The 18,601-nt window shown below is 36.1% G+C and overlaps 1 protein-coding gene across 8 annotated transcripts in view; it reads left to right on the forward strand.

Annotated features, from left to right (window-relative positions):
- Positions 1-18,601, forward strand: part of gbf1 (golgi brefeldin A resistant guanine nucleotide exchange factor 1) — a 214,020-nt gene that overhangs the window by 39,379 nt on the left and 156,040 nt on the right. For all 8 annotated transcript variants that reach the window (XR_012389123.1, XR_012389124.1, XR_012389125.1 and 5 more), the window contains 2 exons: positions 2,119-2,221; positions 4,578-4,644. Coding sequence is in view for 5 of the 8 variants with exons in the window: in XM_073920581.1 (XP_073776682.1) it covers positions 2,126-2,221; positions 4,578-4,644 (163 nt within the window). In the remaining 3 variants the exon portion in view is untranslated. The remainder of the gene's footprint in view (positions 1-2,118; positions 2,222-4,577; positions 4,645-18,601) is intronic.

An 18,601-nucleotide genomic window follows, 5' to 3' on the forward strand; every position in this document is an offset into this window, starting at 1 on the left:
ATGGCAAACCGCTTGCTAGCTTGTTGACAGGTTGGTTAGCTGCATCATCAGCTCAGTTGGTTAGTCATGATACGACTATTTTTTAGGTCTCTTTCATAGTTACATCTCAAAATAGAACATATAAGGGAAATACTAGTATTAATGTAGGCCTAAATATGCTAAATAAATTTGATTTGTTGTGTTTGTGGCAGCACTGCTAGATGATTTGCTAAGCTTATTGGCCTGCTGATCTATAATCAATTCACACTCATCATGAACCTTTGTACGTCGACTCGTAGCTAGTAATCGATGGATGCTCATATTGTGAATGATCAGTTGAAGTACTGTTAAAATGTTGAGGAAAACTGATCTATTGCAGCTCGTGTCTGAGAGGTTGTCATGAAGGTTTGCTCTGTAGCATCATAATGCTGGCTGTTAATACGTGGCCATCACCAGCATCACTGAATGAACCGGGATTTCTTGTTGAAATCTCTACTAGTAGGCCAATAGAGCAAGCTAATTTGCTTTATTATCTGGGTTGAAGTGCACATGTACCAATAGAGTTTGTTTGTTTTTCACACCAACTTTCTTTTCAGTGTGTGTAAAGGACGCTGTATGTAAATATAATTGTTTATTTATTTGTTTATTTATACGTGTGTGCTTGTTTTTGTGATGTATAAGGACACACATTTGTATAATAACGAGGGTATGACATTGGTATGACAAAAATGTCTTATTTAATTATTATTATTATTATTATTATTATTATTATTATTATTATTATGTATAATAATAGTATTATTATTAATATTGTTATGAGAAAGTAAAATTGCACAATTTTTTTTCTGTAAATGGTAGTGTTGCAGCAGGGTGATAGAAAACACAGTTTGTAAAGTACAAATACCTATGGAATATCCCCACAAGTCACAAAAACAAACCTGCTTGTGTGTGTGTGTGTGTGTGTGTGTGTGTGTATATATATATATATATATATATATATATATATATATATGTATATATATATATGCATATATATATATATATATATGTATATATATATATGCATGCAAGTGCATGATTAGAGGCCAAAACTGAGCAGAAATATCCAGTTATATATGAATATAAATATTGTTGATCTTTTATACGACAAAAATAAGATGAAATGCTGTTGATTTAAATGCAAATCAGTGTAACAGAGTACTTGAAATAAATATTATTTCCTAAATATATGTTATGATTTCTATTAACTATATATTCCAATAGCACATCTTAAAATGACAAAGAAAGGTCCTCTTTACAAAGTTCTTTAGTTTTTATAATTCACCACATTTCAACAATTATTGCGGCATAGGGCATGTAGTTCGAAAAAGTGTATTTGATGCCAGCATTTAACATTTCTTCATGTTTTTCATAACAAATGATTTAAAAAAAACTATGTCTGGACAATCAGGTTATGTGAGTGTTCATCTTCAAATATCACTATCTCAAAGTTGTTCTTGTATATGCTTTATTAAAGTCAGTAAAGATTTCCCAGCCTAGAGACATGCACTATGATCTAAAGGAAGTCATTTTAAAATTATTCTGAAAGTGTATAAAGTTTTAATCAGACCAGAGATGCTAGCAGTGAACTGTACACTCCCTCCTCCCAACCTCATCTGATGGTTAATACCTTAGATTTTTTTTAGTTCATAGATCTTGATGCAAAATTGTGAAGTCTTCACTCTTTGAATACTGGATGCTGTGTTCATAGCTAAAATCTGAAATTTTATTAGAACTGTGGACCACATAGAACATATTCAGTAAAAAGACCACCAGTTTCTGACTAACAACACCTGTAAATTCGATAATTGTTTCATTATGATTCTAGTTGTGGGAGGTATTTTTAAATTTTTTTTTACTCTTCAGGTGAAATCAGTTTAAGGTCAAATCCACTGTTTATGTTACAGTATATCATCATTATTGTTGATCTAAATGTCATTGCTTACAGTTTCACTTTCACTTTTTATAAGATGAGCTTAATATTGATTCGTCTGACTAGAATAAGCATAATAATGTGCGTAATAATGTGCATGTGGTGCGTGCGACTAACAAGAAAAAGATATGTTTGAGGTTCATTGCATATCTTTATTGTCACTCTAGATTCACTATGGTGGACAAGAATATATACATCGTTCAAGGGGAGATTTCTGTTGTCGTTGCTGCAATCAAGAGGAACTCTAGATGGAGTACCCATACACCTTTGGTAAGTTGCCTAGTTCACGTTTATCCTGAAAAAAAACATTGGGTCTCATTTACTAACCATTCGTACACACAAATTTCTGTGTGAAATGTCCATATAGATCAGTGGTCACCCAACTTGTTCCTGGAGGGCCGGTGACCTGCAGATTTTAGCTCCAACCCTAATCAAACACACCTGAACAAGCTAATCAAGGTCTTACTAGGTATACTTGAAACATGCAGGCAGGTGTGTTGAGGCGAGTTGGTGCTAAACCCTGCAGGGACACCGGCCCTCCAGGACCGAGATTGGTGACCCCTGATATAGATGATTAATCAAAAATGTTATACTAAAATCTATTCTAAATGAATGAAAACACTCAAAAAAATTTGAATTTCATAAAAATAGCAAAACCTTTTCTAAGTTTTTTTTTTTTTTGTGAAGATTTGTTTTTTATAGTACTGTAAAAATACTCAAACATCTGTCAAGGTTTTCAAACAATTATATTTGATTTACCAAATTTACGCAAATGGCAATTACACATCTGTCATGCACAATTGAGAGGTGTCACATCCATAACGAATAAGGATGGGTACCAAACTCGGTACTTTATTGGTATTGGTGCTACATTATAAAAGACTGAAGTATTGATAAGCTCTGACATTAACGGTTCTGCTGAATAAACATTACTTACAGTCAGGCACGTGCACACATAGGGCTCAACCTGTGCAGTGCACATGCCCTTTTTAGTCTTGGATTGAAAGTGCCCTTCCAAAATGATCTGAAGTGCCCCCGCGACAACCAGCCACTCCCCCCCAACGCTATTCAGTTTGCAACAAAACCCCAGAACCCCGCCCCCCCATTAACCACCCCACCCCCCCCCCCTCCTTTTTTTTTTTTTCAGTTCGCGACAACCAAACTGTCCTAACATTCCTCCCATTTGCAGCTCCCCTGGTTACACTTCTAGTATGAATAACAGAGTGTGGATTGGTTTATAGATTAACTTGTCCAGTAATAACCCCTTCAAATCCGCTTAACGTATAAATGAAACCAATCAAAAATAGATTAGAACCAATCAGTATACTGTCTTCTGCCCATGATGATTTACGCAGCGGTAGCCCTTCCAGTTGCACTAGGAAACACCCATACATTCACACACACTCATACACTTTGGCCAATTTAGTTAAATAAATGTACCTATAGTGCATGTCTTTGGGTTGTGGGGGAAACCGGAGCACCCGGAGGAAACCCACGCCAACATGGCCCATCAAACTCCTCAAAACGGGCCCCGCCGGGACTCGAATCAGCGACGTTCTTGCTTTGAGGCAACAATGCTAACCACTGAGCTACCATGCTGCCCATATATAACATCTTTTTAGCACAGACTTTTTTGTAATTTTCCTTTTTTTTAATGTTTAACTTTTTGATGTGCAGAACAAAATGAGCTGTTCAATTTGGGATTTGTTAAATATTACGTTTAATAGTGCCATATTTTATTTAGGTGATGAGTATTAGGGTGCTTTCACATCTACACTTTTGTTTTGGAACCTGTCTCGTTTGCCCAGTTAGTGCGGTTCGTTTGGCATATGTAAACAGGGCAATCGCTTCCTGTTCCGTGCCAAAGTAATCGCTCCGAGATCGCTTGAATGAGGTGGTCTCTGCTCAATTGAAAAGAACCCTAGAGCGGTTCGATTGCAGTGAGAAAGCGATCCGATCCGAGCGCGGTTATATCACAGTGTTTTATGGATATGTAATATTCATACGGCTATATGAAGAAAGAATTATGAGTATGGCGGGAAGTTTCGCGAGTATCCGGATGCCTGCAAACAAGTGATGATCTCCCGGTAATCTCGCGTCTACCTCCCAACCCTCAAATAGGCATCGTCGCGCACCCTTCTCACCCCTTCCCACCGCATCTCTCCTCAGACACGCCGCGCGCTTGCGCACCTTGTCAATCACCACCAAACCAACACCTCTCCTGACAGCTTAGTGGGACGCTGCAAAATAAACCCTGACACTCTGACCAATGTGAGGAGAGTTTACTCGCACGTGACTTGTTTTAGCTCTTTTGGTCCGATTAGAAACTTTGCAGTGTGAAAGCGAACCGCTCCAAGAGCAAAGAGCAACAATGTAACATTTGTAATCTCTGTTTCGGAACAACTGAATCAATTCACAGATGTGAAAGCACCCTTAGATAATTAAATAATAGGATAAATAAGCACAATGAATATCCAGTATCAACCCATACAGAATCAACCTGTATAACATTGGTCAATACTAGATGTGATAGAAAATATTTCATATATAAATGATAAGTTGGCTTAATCAGAATATGTCATATTTTAGCCAACTTGAATGATAAAATGATTTTATCGATTTGCAGGATGAAGAACAGGACACACTGCTCAACAGCTTCAGGCTTTTGAAAGAGAGACTCAATAACATCAAAGGTAAGTTAAGATCAAATTCAGGATTGGCAGATGAGTTTTATTTTCCTTGATCGTCTGGGCTTTTAAATTCAAAACTGCAGCTTTTAAAACATTTCCTCGTCTAAATTTTACTAATACATGATTGATTGGCTTGAAGACAAGCAAAAATGACTTTTGTTCGTTTGTTCAAGACCAGACAGAACCACGTCAGACATGCAAAAACTAAACAGACTCATTTAGCATTCGCAAAAGTGCTTCTTTCCTGCTACTGAACAAAAGCATATTTAACCAGGTGTATGCTAAATTTCCTCTGAGGAAAGGGATGGCCTTTTCAAATCAGTCAATATTATCTTTCTCAATGTCTTACTGTTGGGTTTTTCTGCCACCTCATAATTTTAGGGGTCCCATGGAAACTATGTCGGTGTTTGTTCATTTAGTTCTCCAAATGCCTCTTAATGAACAGTACAGCGAAGGTAAATGTTATGCGGTGTTTTTTGTGCAATTGTTCCTCTGTTTAAAAAGAATGGAAAAATCTTTTTTTTTAATTTTTTTTATTGCGGTTCTTTTAAATTTAAAGAGGTATTGTGATCATGTTGGCATAACATTCTCATGTTATAATGATCTCAAACTAAACTGAAATGTATAGTGCAGCAAATCCGGAAATATAACTTTTATTTACCGGAGAGAATCAGAACACAGATTTCAGTGCCACCGTTAATTGAAATAAATGTCCTGTGTGGTGTGGTGAGATTTATGTAGAGAAAACTCATGTGAAAGTGAGAACGCTTTGATGATACAAATCCTAGACATCTTTGTGATAATGTCACTGTATATTAGGTCTGCATAATATTGGGAAAAAAACTTACATTGCAAGTTTTTTTTTATAACATATATTTGCGATATGGATGCAGTTTCACCAGATGCCTGGAGTAGTTCTATATGTAAAGAATTCATCATTTTAGATTGATTGAGATAATTTTGTAGTCGAGTACATCTGCATAAAATAAAAATAATTTATGACAAGCAAAGTTAAATACAACAGCACAAAGAAAAAAAAAAACAATCATTTACGTTTTTATTTTTATCTGGGGAGTTGAACTGTATTAAGGAACAGAAATCAAATGTAAAATACGACTATTGTTTTTATTGAAAAAATAGTTATATACTGTACAATTAATCTTTAAGATACAAATGTTTAGTTTATTTTGTCCAAGTGTCTTAAAGGACTCTTAAAATGCTTAGTCATCACAGGCCTATGATGAAATAATCAGGCCCCATCATGTGGTTTCAGACTCTGATCAGAATCAGATGTTACCTCCCGATCAGGACTCGTGCATTCTCATTATTTTTTAACACATCTACAGTTATGCAGTGGCACAGAGTTGGACCTCTTTCTTGACTTCACAGAGAAACAGCAAGGCGTGCGGCGTGACATCACTTTGTTGCAGAGACGCCATTGGTTAAATGCTGGCAAAGTAGAACACGGAAGCAGCTTGAAGCAGAAAGCGCGAGTATGTCTGCGATCTAGGGGTATTATAAAGTTGATGACAACAACATTGCTATAGCAAAATTTGAGACATGTAAACTTGGGATTGGAAAAGGTGAAATCGAAAAGGCTACATTTAACACAACAAACCTGATAAGGCACCCGATACAATACAGCGAGTTTACCCAGGCAACCCACCCGAAAACGAGTCAGCTCATGCTGCAGGAGAGTTTGAAGAGGAGAGAAAAAAAATAGTCCGTCACAGCCAAGATGGCACAATTGATCGAAATGAGTGACCTGCCATTCGCCTTTGTATAGAACCCTGCATTTCTTATGTTTACAGAGCATGTAGAACCTCGATAAATGTTTTTTTTAATGTATTATAGAAGTGTCAGATCGGTAGATACTTCTAATCAAATGAATCGTGCTCTAACTCGAGGGCAAAAAACTGATGGGACAACCCTACTTTTAAACACGTGCAAATTATAAATGTTCACTGAAAGGTTAAAATATGAAACTATTCCACTATGGTTTGAATGGTAATATCTGGTCAGCTATAGTCTCAACTCTACATTGGAGATCCTGCGATCTTGTGACTAATACTGATTCGCAAATTGTGATATCGATGCTGAGAAGATATATTGTGCAGCCCTGCTGTCCTTTTTGTTTTTAAATTAAAAGCAGAAATCATCACTGCAGCAACACATCCTCTGATGGCAGCAGGTGGTGTGATTTGAGGTTATTGAACGCACTTGTATTAAATTCAATAGAATATTAGTTAGACATTCCAGTATCGTGACGACATTACACTGAAAAAATAATGCATAATTTTAAATTACAGAAATTTACTGTAAAATAACAGCTGTTGAATTACAGAAATTTACCAGAAATTTTAATTTAAGGAAATTTCTGTAATTTAATATCTGTTATTTTACGGTATATTTCTGAAATTTAACAGCCGCTATTTTTTTTCCCAGCACACCAGCTGCCGGAAATAAATCGTAAAACTACAGATTTTTTTTACAGTGTAGATTGCACAGTGAACAGGCTTGTATATGTGTGTGAGAGAGAGACATCTTTTTGTTGTGTTTTTAAAAGTATGGATTCAGGCACTGTTCTTGTGCAAAGAAAGTATTCGTCATTGGTATTGGAGAATAAAAAAAAAAAATACAGAACGCTACTTGAATACAGTTTTTTTCCTTTTTAGAATAAACAATAATTTATTTATACTGACAGCCCATCAACCTCTTTAAGGCCACCTGAAAACCCAAGTAAAGACGTTTTTCAGAAATCACGTTATATCTTTTAAGGCAAAGGTGTCAAACTCAGTTCCAAAAGGGCTGCAGCTCTGCACAGTTTAGTTCCAACCCTAATTAAACACACCCGATCAAACTAATTGAGTCCTTCAGGCTTGTTTGACACCTACAGGTAAGTGTGTTGGAGCAGGGTTGGAGCTAAACTGTGCAGGGCTTCGGCCCTCCAGGAATTAAGTTTGACACCCCTGTTTTAAGGCATGGTTCACTCCAAAATTTAAATATACTCACTATTTACTCTCCCGCAAGTGGTTCTAAACCATAATGAGTTTCTTTATTTCGTTGAACACAAATGAAGGTATTTTGAAGAAAGCCAAAAACACTTCCACAGTAGGAAAAACAAAGACTATAGAAGTCATTTTTGGTTACAGGTTTCCAACATTCTTCAAAATATATGATGTGTTCTACAGAAGAAAGAAACTCAAACTGTTCTGGATCAAGTGAGGGGAGATTAAATGATGACAGTGAATGATCCCTTAAAAGTGCTTACTTTAGTTCACAACAGTGACACCTACGGCTTGTTTACAGAATTACAGTAGAATCCAAAGGGCTTATGAGTTCAAGTAACTTTAACGAGCGTGATGATGACCGATTAAAACAAGCCCTTTAGATTGTCTTTGGAAGTAAGAGGGGCACAAACTAACATGACTTCCCTTTGGTAGCTGAAAGTCCCGCTAAGCATGCCAGCCTGATCTATCATAGTGAATTTGTGTTTGTATTAATGGCATGGTGTGAGCTGATGAGACGTGCAACAGCTCTCTGCTCTGTCTGCATGTCGTCATGCCTCTGTAATGGAAGCCCTGAACAGGGACTCCTCTCTCTGGAGAAAACTGCTGCTCGGAGATGGACAGGAGCGGCTGTGTCTGGACCCATGGAGAAATCTAACAAACTCCCCCACAGACCTGCAGCAAGGGCCTTGTTAGTTCCCCCTCCGCTCTTGTGACTTAAATTCAACTACTTCTTCATAGGTCTTGCTTGGATGATGTTAGCTTGTTTTCCAAGCTTTGAAGCACATTGTTTAAACCGCCGTGGTCAGTAAAATGCTCAGCTATACTCCCCATGGCTGATTTATTTGATACAGTGAAAGCAATAATAGTGTGACATTATTAAAATGTACAATATTTTCAGTTTGAATATATTACTCTATTCTTTGGTGCAGTAAGCTTGTATAAAGCAATATAAAATAAATATAAATATCTTTTGGTGGAAACTTGATAAATTAAAAGTTCAGCATTTCTTCAAAATACAATTTATTGCTATTTTTGATATTATGGCTGGTCTATATGACCAAAATCTCATATCATGACAGAAGTAATTGAATTTCCTAATAAACAATAAACATCATGATATAGTATTTCTGAAAATTCACTTACTGAATAGTTTATGTAAAGGAATATTTATTTTTTTCCATTTTTAAGCTTATACTCAAAAATATAATCATTCATACTTGATCATTTTGATCATATTCCTCGCTTTATTTAAAACTTCAAGGCATATATTTGAATACAAATGTAGAAATATAAGAGTAAAAACAAGTTAATATATATAATATATAGTTAATATATGTAAAAAGCAAATAATTTTGACCCTAAAATGGTTTGAAAAAATTTTTAAAACTGCTTTTATTCTAGCTGGAATAAAACAAATAAGACTTTGTCCAGAAGAAAAAATATTATCAGACTTACTGAGAATTTTTTTTTGCTCTGGTAAACATCATTTGGAAAATTTTTAAAAAAGAAAAAAGAAATTACATAATAATTCTGACCTCAACAGTGTGTGTGTGTGTGTGTGTGTGTGTGTGTGTATTAGTGCTCAGCGTATACAAGTACACCCCTCGCAAATCTATCTTGTAAAGTCATATATCACAACCATTATTAATATTTTTTGTTGTTATTATTATTGCGTCAAGTTCTTACTGACCCTAAACTTTTGAACAGCAGTGGAATGTAAAATAATGAGGCGTTGTCTCTGTAAATGTCTAATAAATCTATATAGTTAGTTATGCACATACTTTGGGCAATAATGGCAAACGTTGAACTCGCAGATTACTTTGTTTTGCACTTGCCCTTTGAACCTAAAATGCTTATTGAATTCATATTTGCATCATTTTCAGTGCCTTTTGAAATAATGATTGGTTAGATTAAATAGTGGTCTGGTCATATTATATTGCCAGTGTTTTGGCACCGTGTACCGTGAATCAAATTTATATTGTATCTCTTAAATGGTGTGGGTGGACTTTTGTAGCCCAGCTGTCTTCTTAATGAAAGCCCTCGTAATTCCATTCGCATTGTGGCCATTTTATCTTGGCCAACAACAAAAGATACCGCCGAAGGAAATGTGGATTAGCCCCAAAAGGTTTACTAGCCACTTTCGCTGGCTTGATAAAGGTTTCATTCTCCTTCCTCTGCACCAGCCGTTTGATTGACAGGCACATGTGCCGTGTGGCGGCAGAATGCAGCTGGAAGTATATCATCTGCAGTTTAGGTTGGGTAAATATAGTAGGGAGACTTGTCAACCAGAGAGATAGATTGTTCTGGGAAAGGAAGTGTTGTCTCTCCTTCCACAAAAAAAAAGAAAAAAAAAAGTTCTCTTCTTGAATGAGGCCATTTTTGTGTTTGTGAAGAGACAAGTTTATGATGTCCGAAGCATGTGTTGGCGCTTTTGCCACCTAACCTGCACTACACCTGATTCCGGCAGTTTTTGTGGTATAAGCCAGATGCTAAGCAAAAATAAATAAATAAATAAATAATTTAGCAAATTAGTACAAAATGTTTTTTTCCCTTTCACATAATTAAAAAAAATATTTACATATTGTGGTGTCATGCTCTCCCGACACCCCCGTCACACACACATTGACAAGTTCAATTGAAGTTTATTTGTGTAGTGCTTTTCATAATAATTGTTGTTTCAAAGCAGCTTTACAAAAGGTGCACATTATTGCATTACAATCAAAATTCTAAAAAGTTTCTTACCATAACTTTATTAGTTACTAACAAATACTATTTACACATATTTGATTACTACTGGAAATTTGTAATCTGATTACTTTACTAATTACTTAATGTAAAAGTAATCATATTTCTAATGACTTTACTTTGAAGTTACTTTTAAAACATTAAATATACCTATAAATATACAAAATACACGGCAGCTCATTCAGTAATTTAATATTCACTGAAAAACATTACAATGGGTTGATCACAGCAGCTTGACATATTCAAAAGACTTAGAGTTGCCCAAAACTTTGAAATTCTCTAATCATTTACTTGTTCTAAACCTGATTGTCTTTTTTTTTTTTTTTTTTACACAAAAGAAGAAAACTGGATACTTGTAACCATTGACATCCATAGTTTGCAAAAGCACTGCAGTGGCTGGGTGTTCTGTGTTTGTCTGAGATAATTAGTCCACCAAAATGTGTATATTCTAAAGAATGAAGCTGATGGATCAGTTCTTGTCACATGATTCGCGATTTTCAACTTGGTAAGCCTGGAAAATGCGAGCGCACGTTATGCGCTCCCAATTTGCGCGTGTGCAAAAGACGCGATATGTGAACGGCCCCATAAGCAGCTACACTTCTCTTCACATTCATAAGATGCTTTTACTCCCAATCCTGCACAAAAATCCAATTTAGCCTGTTGGGCTGCCATGTTTTGGGGCACCTGTATCTTCCTGGGTGACGAATATTGTCATAGAATTCTTTCTGTTCAAGTTGCTGGTCAAATTAAAAAAGCAGTCGAAAGTTATTTAGAGACTGAACAATTTTACAGGACAATTTACTTCAGCTTGCTCTCTTCGGCATTTTAAACACGCATGCTTATTAACTGATGTTGCAGCAGAATTTATTTCTTTCAAAAACAATATTTGTAACGTAAGTAACACAATTTTGTTGACATTACTAATCGTAATCAAATTACATAATTTAAAATATAATTCGATACATTACTGCGTTCCTTAGATGTAATTAGTATACATAGTCTTTCATTCATACGCACGCACGCAAATGCGTCAGACCAGGAACGCAAGCTCAAGCGTCAAGTTTCACAGTTAGCTACATTAGATAGTTCAAGCTTGCTAAACTCTGACCTGAGAAATCACATCACGTGACTGCATGAGACCAATCTTCGATCAAAACATGACCTGTCTGGACAGAAATTTAAAATATGGGCTAATCGCTCGGTTTTTAAAATGTCTAATCATCTTGTTTTATCCCTCCCCATTTTACAGCGCCGTACAACCGATGCTCAAATTATAGTGTATTGTGTTACACCCAGCTCTGGTTAGTAATAACTGTAACTAAATAACTATTGACTAATAGCTTCTAACATTTAACATTATTAAATATAAACAATGTTAACCTGCAGTTATATCGTATATAAGTAGTGTTTATGTGTATGTTCAATGAAATGTATTAAATGTATGTGTTGTCCTTGAAGTAAAAAATTAGTATACTCATTGGTCGAAGTAGCAGAATAAATGGAGGCTGACTTCTTTTTCTCGTTGTAATAGATACTATGAGTATCCTAGTTTTTTGATGGATGTATTGAAGTCATCGCTCAGTTTTCGATTTGTCCCTTGTCTTGGAATCTCAAGCATGAAGGTGGTGACAGTGATGATCTATTTCATCTGGTGTTATTTGCACAGACTCTTGGAGTGAGCTCAGCTTAGTTGGTGATAAGCTGGCTCAGTCTGAATCTGCAGACTTTTGTGTTTTTTGTCTTGATTTTGGTAAAAGTTACATCGCATGACTTTAGATAGTTATGTGTGGCTCACTCAAAAGTATGTTGATCTCGCCCTCATTTTAAACATCTAGGTAAGGTAACAATTATTAGTAGTAGTTATAAAAGTGATTTTCAACTCATTTACAGTGTGTTTGTGGCTTGAAAATACACATTTTGCATTGTTATAATCCCCCAATTTTTTTTTTTATTTAAAAAGAGTAACATTACATAGAATTAAATTGTAAGTTTCTGTGCAAAAAAAAAAACATTGGAAATCATTACACAACACAACCCTGGACATCCCAACACAACATTGAATATCATAACACAATAATAATATTATTATTATTAATAATAATAATAATAATAATAATAATAATAATTCCTTACACTTTTATAGCGCATCACATCATCATAACACAACATAACAAAAATGGGACATCATAGCACCACACAACACAAAATAGGACATTAGAACACAACACAAAAAGGGACAAAATTCTCTGGTGAGACTACAACTTAACACTTTGGAGTGAATGCCGGGCGTTACGTTTGGAGAAAACCAGGCACCGCTCATCACCAGGCTAATACCATCCCTACAGTGAAGCATGGTGGTGGCAGCATCATGCTTTGGGGATGTTTTTCGGCAGCAGGAACTGAAAGACAAGTCAGGATAGAGGGAAAGATGAATGCAGCAATGTACAGAGACATCCTAAATGAAAACCTGCTTCAGAGTGCTCTTGACCTCAGATTGGGGTGATGGTTCATCTTTCTGCAGGACAATGACCCAAAGCACACTGACAAAATATCAATAGAGTGGCTTTACAACAACTCTGCGATTTTTCTAGAGTGGCCTAGCCAGAGCCCAGATCTAAATCCTATTGAACATCTCTGAAGAGATCTGAAAATGGCTGTACACCAATCGCTTCCCTCCAACCTGATAGAGTTTGAGAAGTACTGCAAAGAGGAATGGCCAAAAATTCCCAAAGGCAGGTGTGGCAAACTTGTGGCATCGTATTCAAAAAGATTTGAGGCTGTAATTGCTGCCAAAGGTGCATCAACAAAGTATTGAGCAAAGGCTGTGAATACTTACGTACATGTGATTTTTCAGGTTTTTTATTTGTAATAAATATGCAACAATTAAAAAAAAATGTTCACACCATATGCATTGTATTTAAAGTCAGAGAGGTCTAATGTAGTTTTTTTTAGAGATAAGAAGTCATACAAATTCTCTACTTCACTTTCTAATCTGCAATTGCCTCTCTGGATATACCACTAACTGTACTCAAAAAAAAAAATAAAATAAAAAAATAAATAACTAAATAAATTAAATTAAATTTTACTAATACTTTCATTCTTAGACTTTACAGACCTGAAACTTGCCTATAGCACTTATTCATTGTTGCTCTTATAGTTGTGTAAATTGCTTCCTTGTCCTCATTTGTAAGTTGCTTTGGATAAAAGCGTCTGCTAAATGACTAAAAGTATAGTAAAGTAATGATAAAAGGATGAACAAATGATGACCAAATGTTCATATTTATTGTAGGTGAAAATGATATCTCTTTAGGAAGAGCTGGAAGTATTTTGTTTTTATTTGTTGCTGGAAACTTTATTCAGAAAATATTTACCTACTATAATGACTTACTAAAAGCAAAGGTTGCCTTCCGGACTAGTGTTTTTAAATGTAAAGATTAAAGTTCTTGTCAATTTATAGAATAAGAGTAAACTAGCATAGTCCTCTATTGGCAGCAGAAGCCAGTCAGATGTTATTGTTAATCCTAAACCCCTTCTGGAATTACAAACAAGTCACTCGGGGTGACAAGCGAATGTCGGAGCATTCAGGGCTTTTGTTTTTCTACCCTGCAGCTTTTAGAATCTCCATTTTTAAAATCCACAAACACACTGGTATTGGAGAAATGCGCTTTAGATCTTGCGTCTAGCTTGGAAGACAACTGCTCTATGGATCTATTGGTTTTTTAAAGGAGATATTCTAGGTACGAAATGTGGTCTGTTTAACATCAAATTGAGAACTGGGATTCAGTCTGGGGTCAAGTAATTCTCTGGGATATTTTTTTGATATCGGCTCTACGTTGAATATTGTTTCGCCAAGGCAAACGGGGGAGGGGGTAGACCACGCTCTGAATGAAGATGTCTCACCTGCTCATAGTATTCCCTTTTTATACACTAGTCAGCCCGAGCCTTAGTCTTTTAAAGCTTTGAATCTTCCTCCAGTCCTCCCCCCCTCCCAACACGTCAAAGGTCAGGTTTTTGACAAGTCTGCAGAGGAAGCCGACAGACCTAAATCCTCTCATTTTTATTCATACAAATACAGGTTTAAAGACGCCACCCGGTAGATCCAATGCCAGAGCTTTGCGTGATTGACAACTCTCTCACTTACCCGGTACTCCTATTCTTTCCTCTCGTTTGGTTTCGAGGTACTAAAGAAATCCGTCCTCTAATAGTTCAAACCACAGCAGCCGATGATTGGATGGCGACTGAGTTTTGTAGTAAACATTACGGTGATACTTTGATCGCTGGTTCTTTTCAGGCACTTTCTGTAATCTCCTGAACAAAGACCGTGGAGGAATCCTTTTACTGTGTCCTTTTTGATTAAGAAATGTGGCGTGCCTTTGACAGGTCCTCATGAGAACACTATTGGGAAGTTGTTGTCTTAAAATGTATGTGTATTTGAAAATATACTTGACATGTTATTTGACATGTTTTGCTTGGGTTGTTTGGGATCAGTATAAAAAGGCATAATTCACTTAAAGAAAAAAGTCAACTGAAAATTTAGGAACTTTTTTTTGCACATTGTGATAATGACAGCTAAGCACACTTCCCTGTTTTTATTAGTTGAATCAACTACAACATCAAATACTGTAATGTGAAAAGTTAACATGGAAATTAAAAGGCTAATTTATTTAGATCAATATTGTTTGTTTGAGTTGCTTTTTATTGAAAGGCTGACTATTTGACTTGTTGCAATAATATGGTTTGACCATAGTAGCATGTAACAAATCAGCCATCAGATCTAGGACAATCCAAAGTAGTCTGATCAACCAAAAGTATCAAATATAATATCAGCAGAAACACAGTAAACCAAAAGAGAAATGGATATAATGGATTAATGGATATAAACATTAACAATCATGATATTAAACATATCAATTGTTGCATGCAGTTTTGTCAAATAGTTTTCACTGTGATCTTGTACTAATGCTAGTGTACTCTCAACCTTGACCGCAAACACACTTGCTGTTCTTTCTCTGCTAATTTAGCATCTCGTCAAGAAATGAATTACTTTAGAATAATATTAAATAATATTTAACTCCAAAGTGAACAAGTGAAAAAATTTTCTCATCATTCACTTGTTCCAAACCTGTTTGTCAAAAAAAAAGAAAACTCGATACCTGTAAATATTGCTATTCATAGAATGCTAAAGCACTGCAGTGTTTGGGTGTTTTGTGTTTGTGTCGGTCTGTTCTTGTCGCGTAACTTACAGTTTTTAACTGATGTGCCTGGAAAATGTGCACGTGCAATATGCGCTCCAAATATGTGTGCGCAACTTGTGCACTATGCTTCGCAGCTATGCTTCTTTTCACAATCAGAAGACCGCTTTACTCCCCATTCTGCACAAAAATTCAATTTAGCCTGTTTAAGCTGAGTTGGACTGCTTTGTTTTTAGACAGTAGTGTCATGCTTGGTGATGAGCGTTGTCATAGAATGCTTTCTATTTAAGTGCTTGAACAAGTTGCTGGTCTAATTAAAAGAAGTTGAAAGTTATTTAGAGATCGGATATAGACTGCATTTTACAGCAATATTTTTGTTTTTACGCTCAATGAAATCAAAGTAATGTCTGTTTTTCCACCCTCAACAGCAACCATTTTAGCTCGCGTTCTCCAGCAGTTTAAAGGTGCATGCTTGTTAACTGATGTTGCAGCAGAAAAGGTGATTTAAAAGAAGCTTTTTTTTTCTCCAAAACAATATTTAAAACACTGGTAATACATTTACATTTACATTTAGTAACTGTAATCAAATCACACAGATTTAAAATGTAATTTGTTACATTACTGCGTTCCTCAAAAATGTGATTAGAATACAGTTACGCGTTACTGAGGAACACTTTACACCCAACTCTGTTCAAAACATGGATACAGTGATTTAGTGAACTAGAGACAGGTTCTATGTACTGACAGAAGATACTTCTCAGCCTCTCCAATGATGGACATAAACTGAAATTAATAATTAGATTGGATTTAAAATTTTCAGCAAAATATCATAACAGGTTGACCCATTAAAATTGAATTCCAATGAAAGTCATGTTTATTTATTTTTTTGTTCCCCGAATCGCATAACCTAAGTATTATGAATACTTTTCATGTTAAATAATGCAGATTCAGACATGCTTAGCATCTTTTATGCTGTTTTTGTTTATCTATAATTAAGGGTGTCACGATCCTCCAAATCCTCGATTCGATTACATTTTCGATTCTAAAGGCACGATTCGATTCGATTTTCGATTATGAATAATTAATTAATTAATGACCAATTAATTATTTGTAGACTACCGTTTAAACTACCTGACCTGCATGGTCTTTGTTTTACCCATAAACAAATCATACAGTAAATGAATAAAGGCAAGATACACACATAATTACCACCTGTCAATCACTTTTTTCTGCGGGACTCGTACATAGGCAGTGATCTGTGTCGTTATAATGGCGTCGATAAACAAAGACGCACAACCAACAGGAACTAGCCAACAGTATCTGAGGTGTTCGCTAAAATGACTAAGTACAAGTGAGTGAAAGATTGAAGCAGTCCTCTGACTGCCTGGACCTGCTGTCTCGAGCGGATGGCTGTGAGTGCGTCTGTGTCTGTGTGGTCACGTGATGTAAATTTTCAGAGGTAGAGAGGAAGGAGGGCTGCTTAGAAATGCTACACGCCACTGTTGATGTCAAATCGTTGTCGTTCTAAAATGCCATTTAAAAGCAAAGACAGTGTAAACAGGGTCTGAGTGTGTACTTTTCGCCAGTGGATTTGCAACGGGGGCGGGCGGAGGATCGCGATGCCGGTGTTGTCTATCGGACGAACCGTAAGTAATACGTACATAGCAGAGCTTGCAAAACTGTGTTTTTTTTTTTGTCAACAACACTAACGTTGTCAACATAACTCACTGGAAATCCAAAATGCTTACACACCGGCGACTTCATTGAAAGAGGAGAGGGTTTAAGTTCTGTCGACGGGTCTCCTGCTTCTGCAGTTTAACAAGCACTTCAACAAGCCTGTTTTTTTCCAGCTTGGCAAGCCAAACTGACGTGACATGGGGACATGGCAGCATCGACGATTCTATTGTTTGATTCGATAATCGAAATTGAGCATAAATTTGTGACACCCCTATAATACAGTATAATACTGTACTATAATACAGTATAGTACTATAGTAGGGTAGGATTTATGAATTCATTTATTCATTTTCTGTATTTAGTCCCTTATTTTAGGACTGGGTGATTTTGCAAAAAAATAAATAAATAAAAAAGATCAGCGACCAGCAAAATTGATGAGATGAACCTAAGCAGTTTATACAAACCGCCACTGATGTCCTCTTGTTTCAGTCTTGACACATGCATATGAAGTGAACACAAGGTCAAGTGTGAACTGTCTCAAGCGCACAGCTGTGCTTCCATGCTGGCGTCCCAACAAGGGTTTCTCCCAGGGCATGTGGGAATATCCTGCTCCTCTGTGGCCCTGTGGACTCCACTGCCATTTGATAGCTGCATATATATCATACCTTCATGATCTGCAAGACCGTGCTCTGACAAACACACAGAAAAGAGCAGAGTCATAAGTTGGATCACACTGACACCAATGCAAATATGTTTACTTACGATGGCAAATGGAGCAAATAAACTCTCATTCAAGGGCAGTGAGAGGAAAAAAAAACACAAGGGTCTGCCACTCACGTCCTTGGTAACATCATCTGAGATAGCAAACAAATAGAAAGAAGAGAGTGTTCTCAATATCAGTGTGATGAATGTCTCCTACAGGGTAGTCACTTAGGGTTTAAAGTTACAGAGTAATACAGGCAGAAGGAACAGTGATCACTTACTGGACATGCAGATGTGGGAAATGTTTTATTTCTTTATATAATGTTCTCTATATAAAGTCAGTCAGATTCTCTGTGATGCTTTATTTTGAATATGTTTGTCTCAATATCATGTTGAAGTTACTTGTTATATTGTTGTTTCTGTTGAAGTATTTGGTAAATGAAGCCAAATTGCTCTCCACTTTTGAGTTCATCTGATCCCAGTGGAACCATTTCAGTTGTCCTTTACACATTTAGATACGTTTTATTTCAGAACAGTCCGTGCATGCAAACTGATAGTTAAAAGCACAGCATGATTGATGCAAAAATATAAGTTGATGATTGGGTAAACCCAACTGAATTTAGCTTGAGCAGA

This window comes from Danio rerio, chromosome 13 (genome assembly GCF_049306965.1).
Source record: "Danio rerio strain Tuebingen ecotype United States chromosome 13, GRCz12tu, whole genome shotgun sequence".
Classification (NCBI taxonomy): domain Eukaryota; kingdom Metazoa; phylum Chordata; class Actinopteri; order Cypriniformes; family Danionidae; genus Danio; species Danio rerio.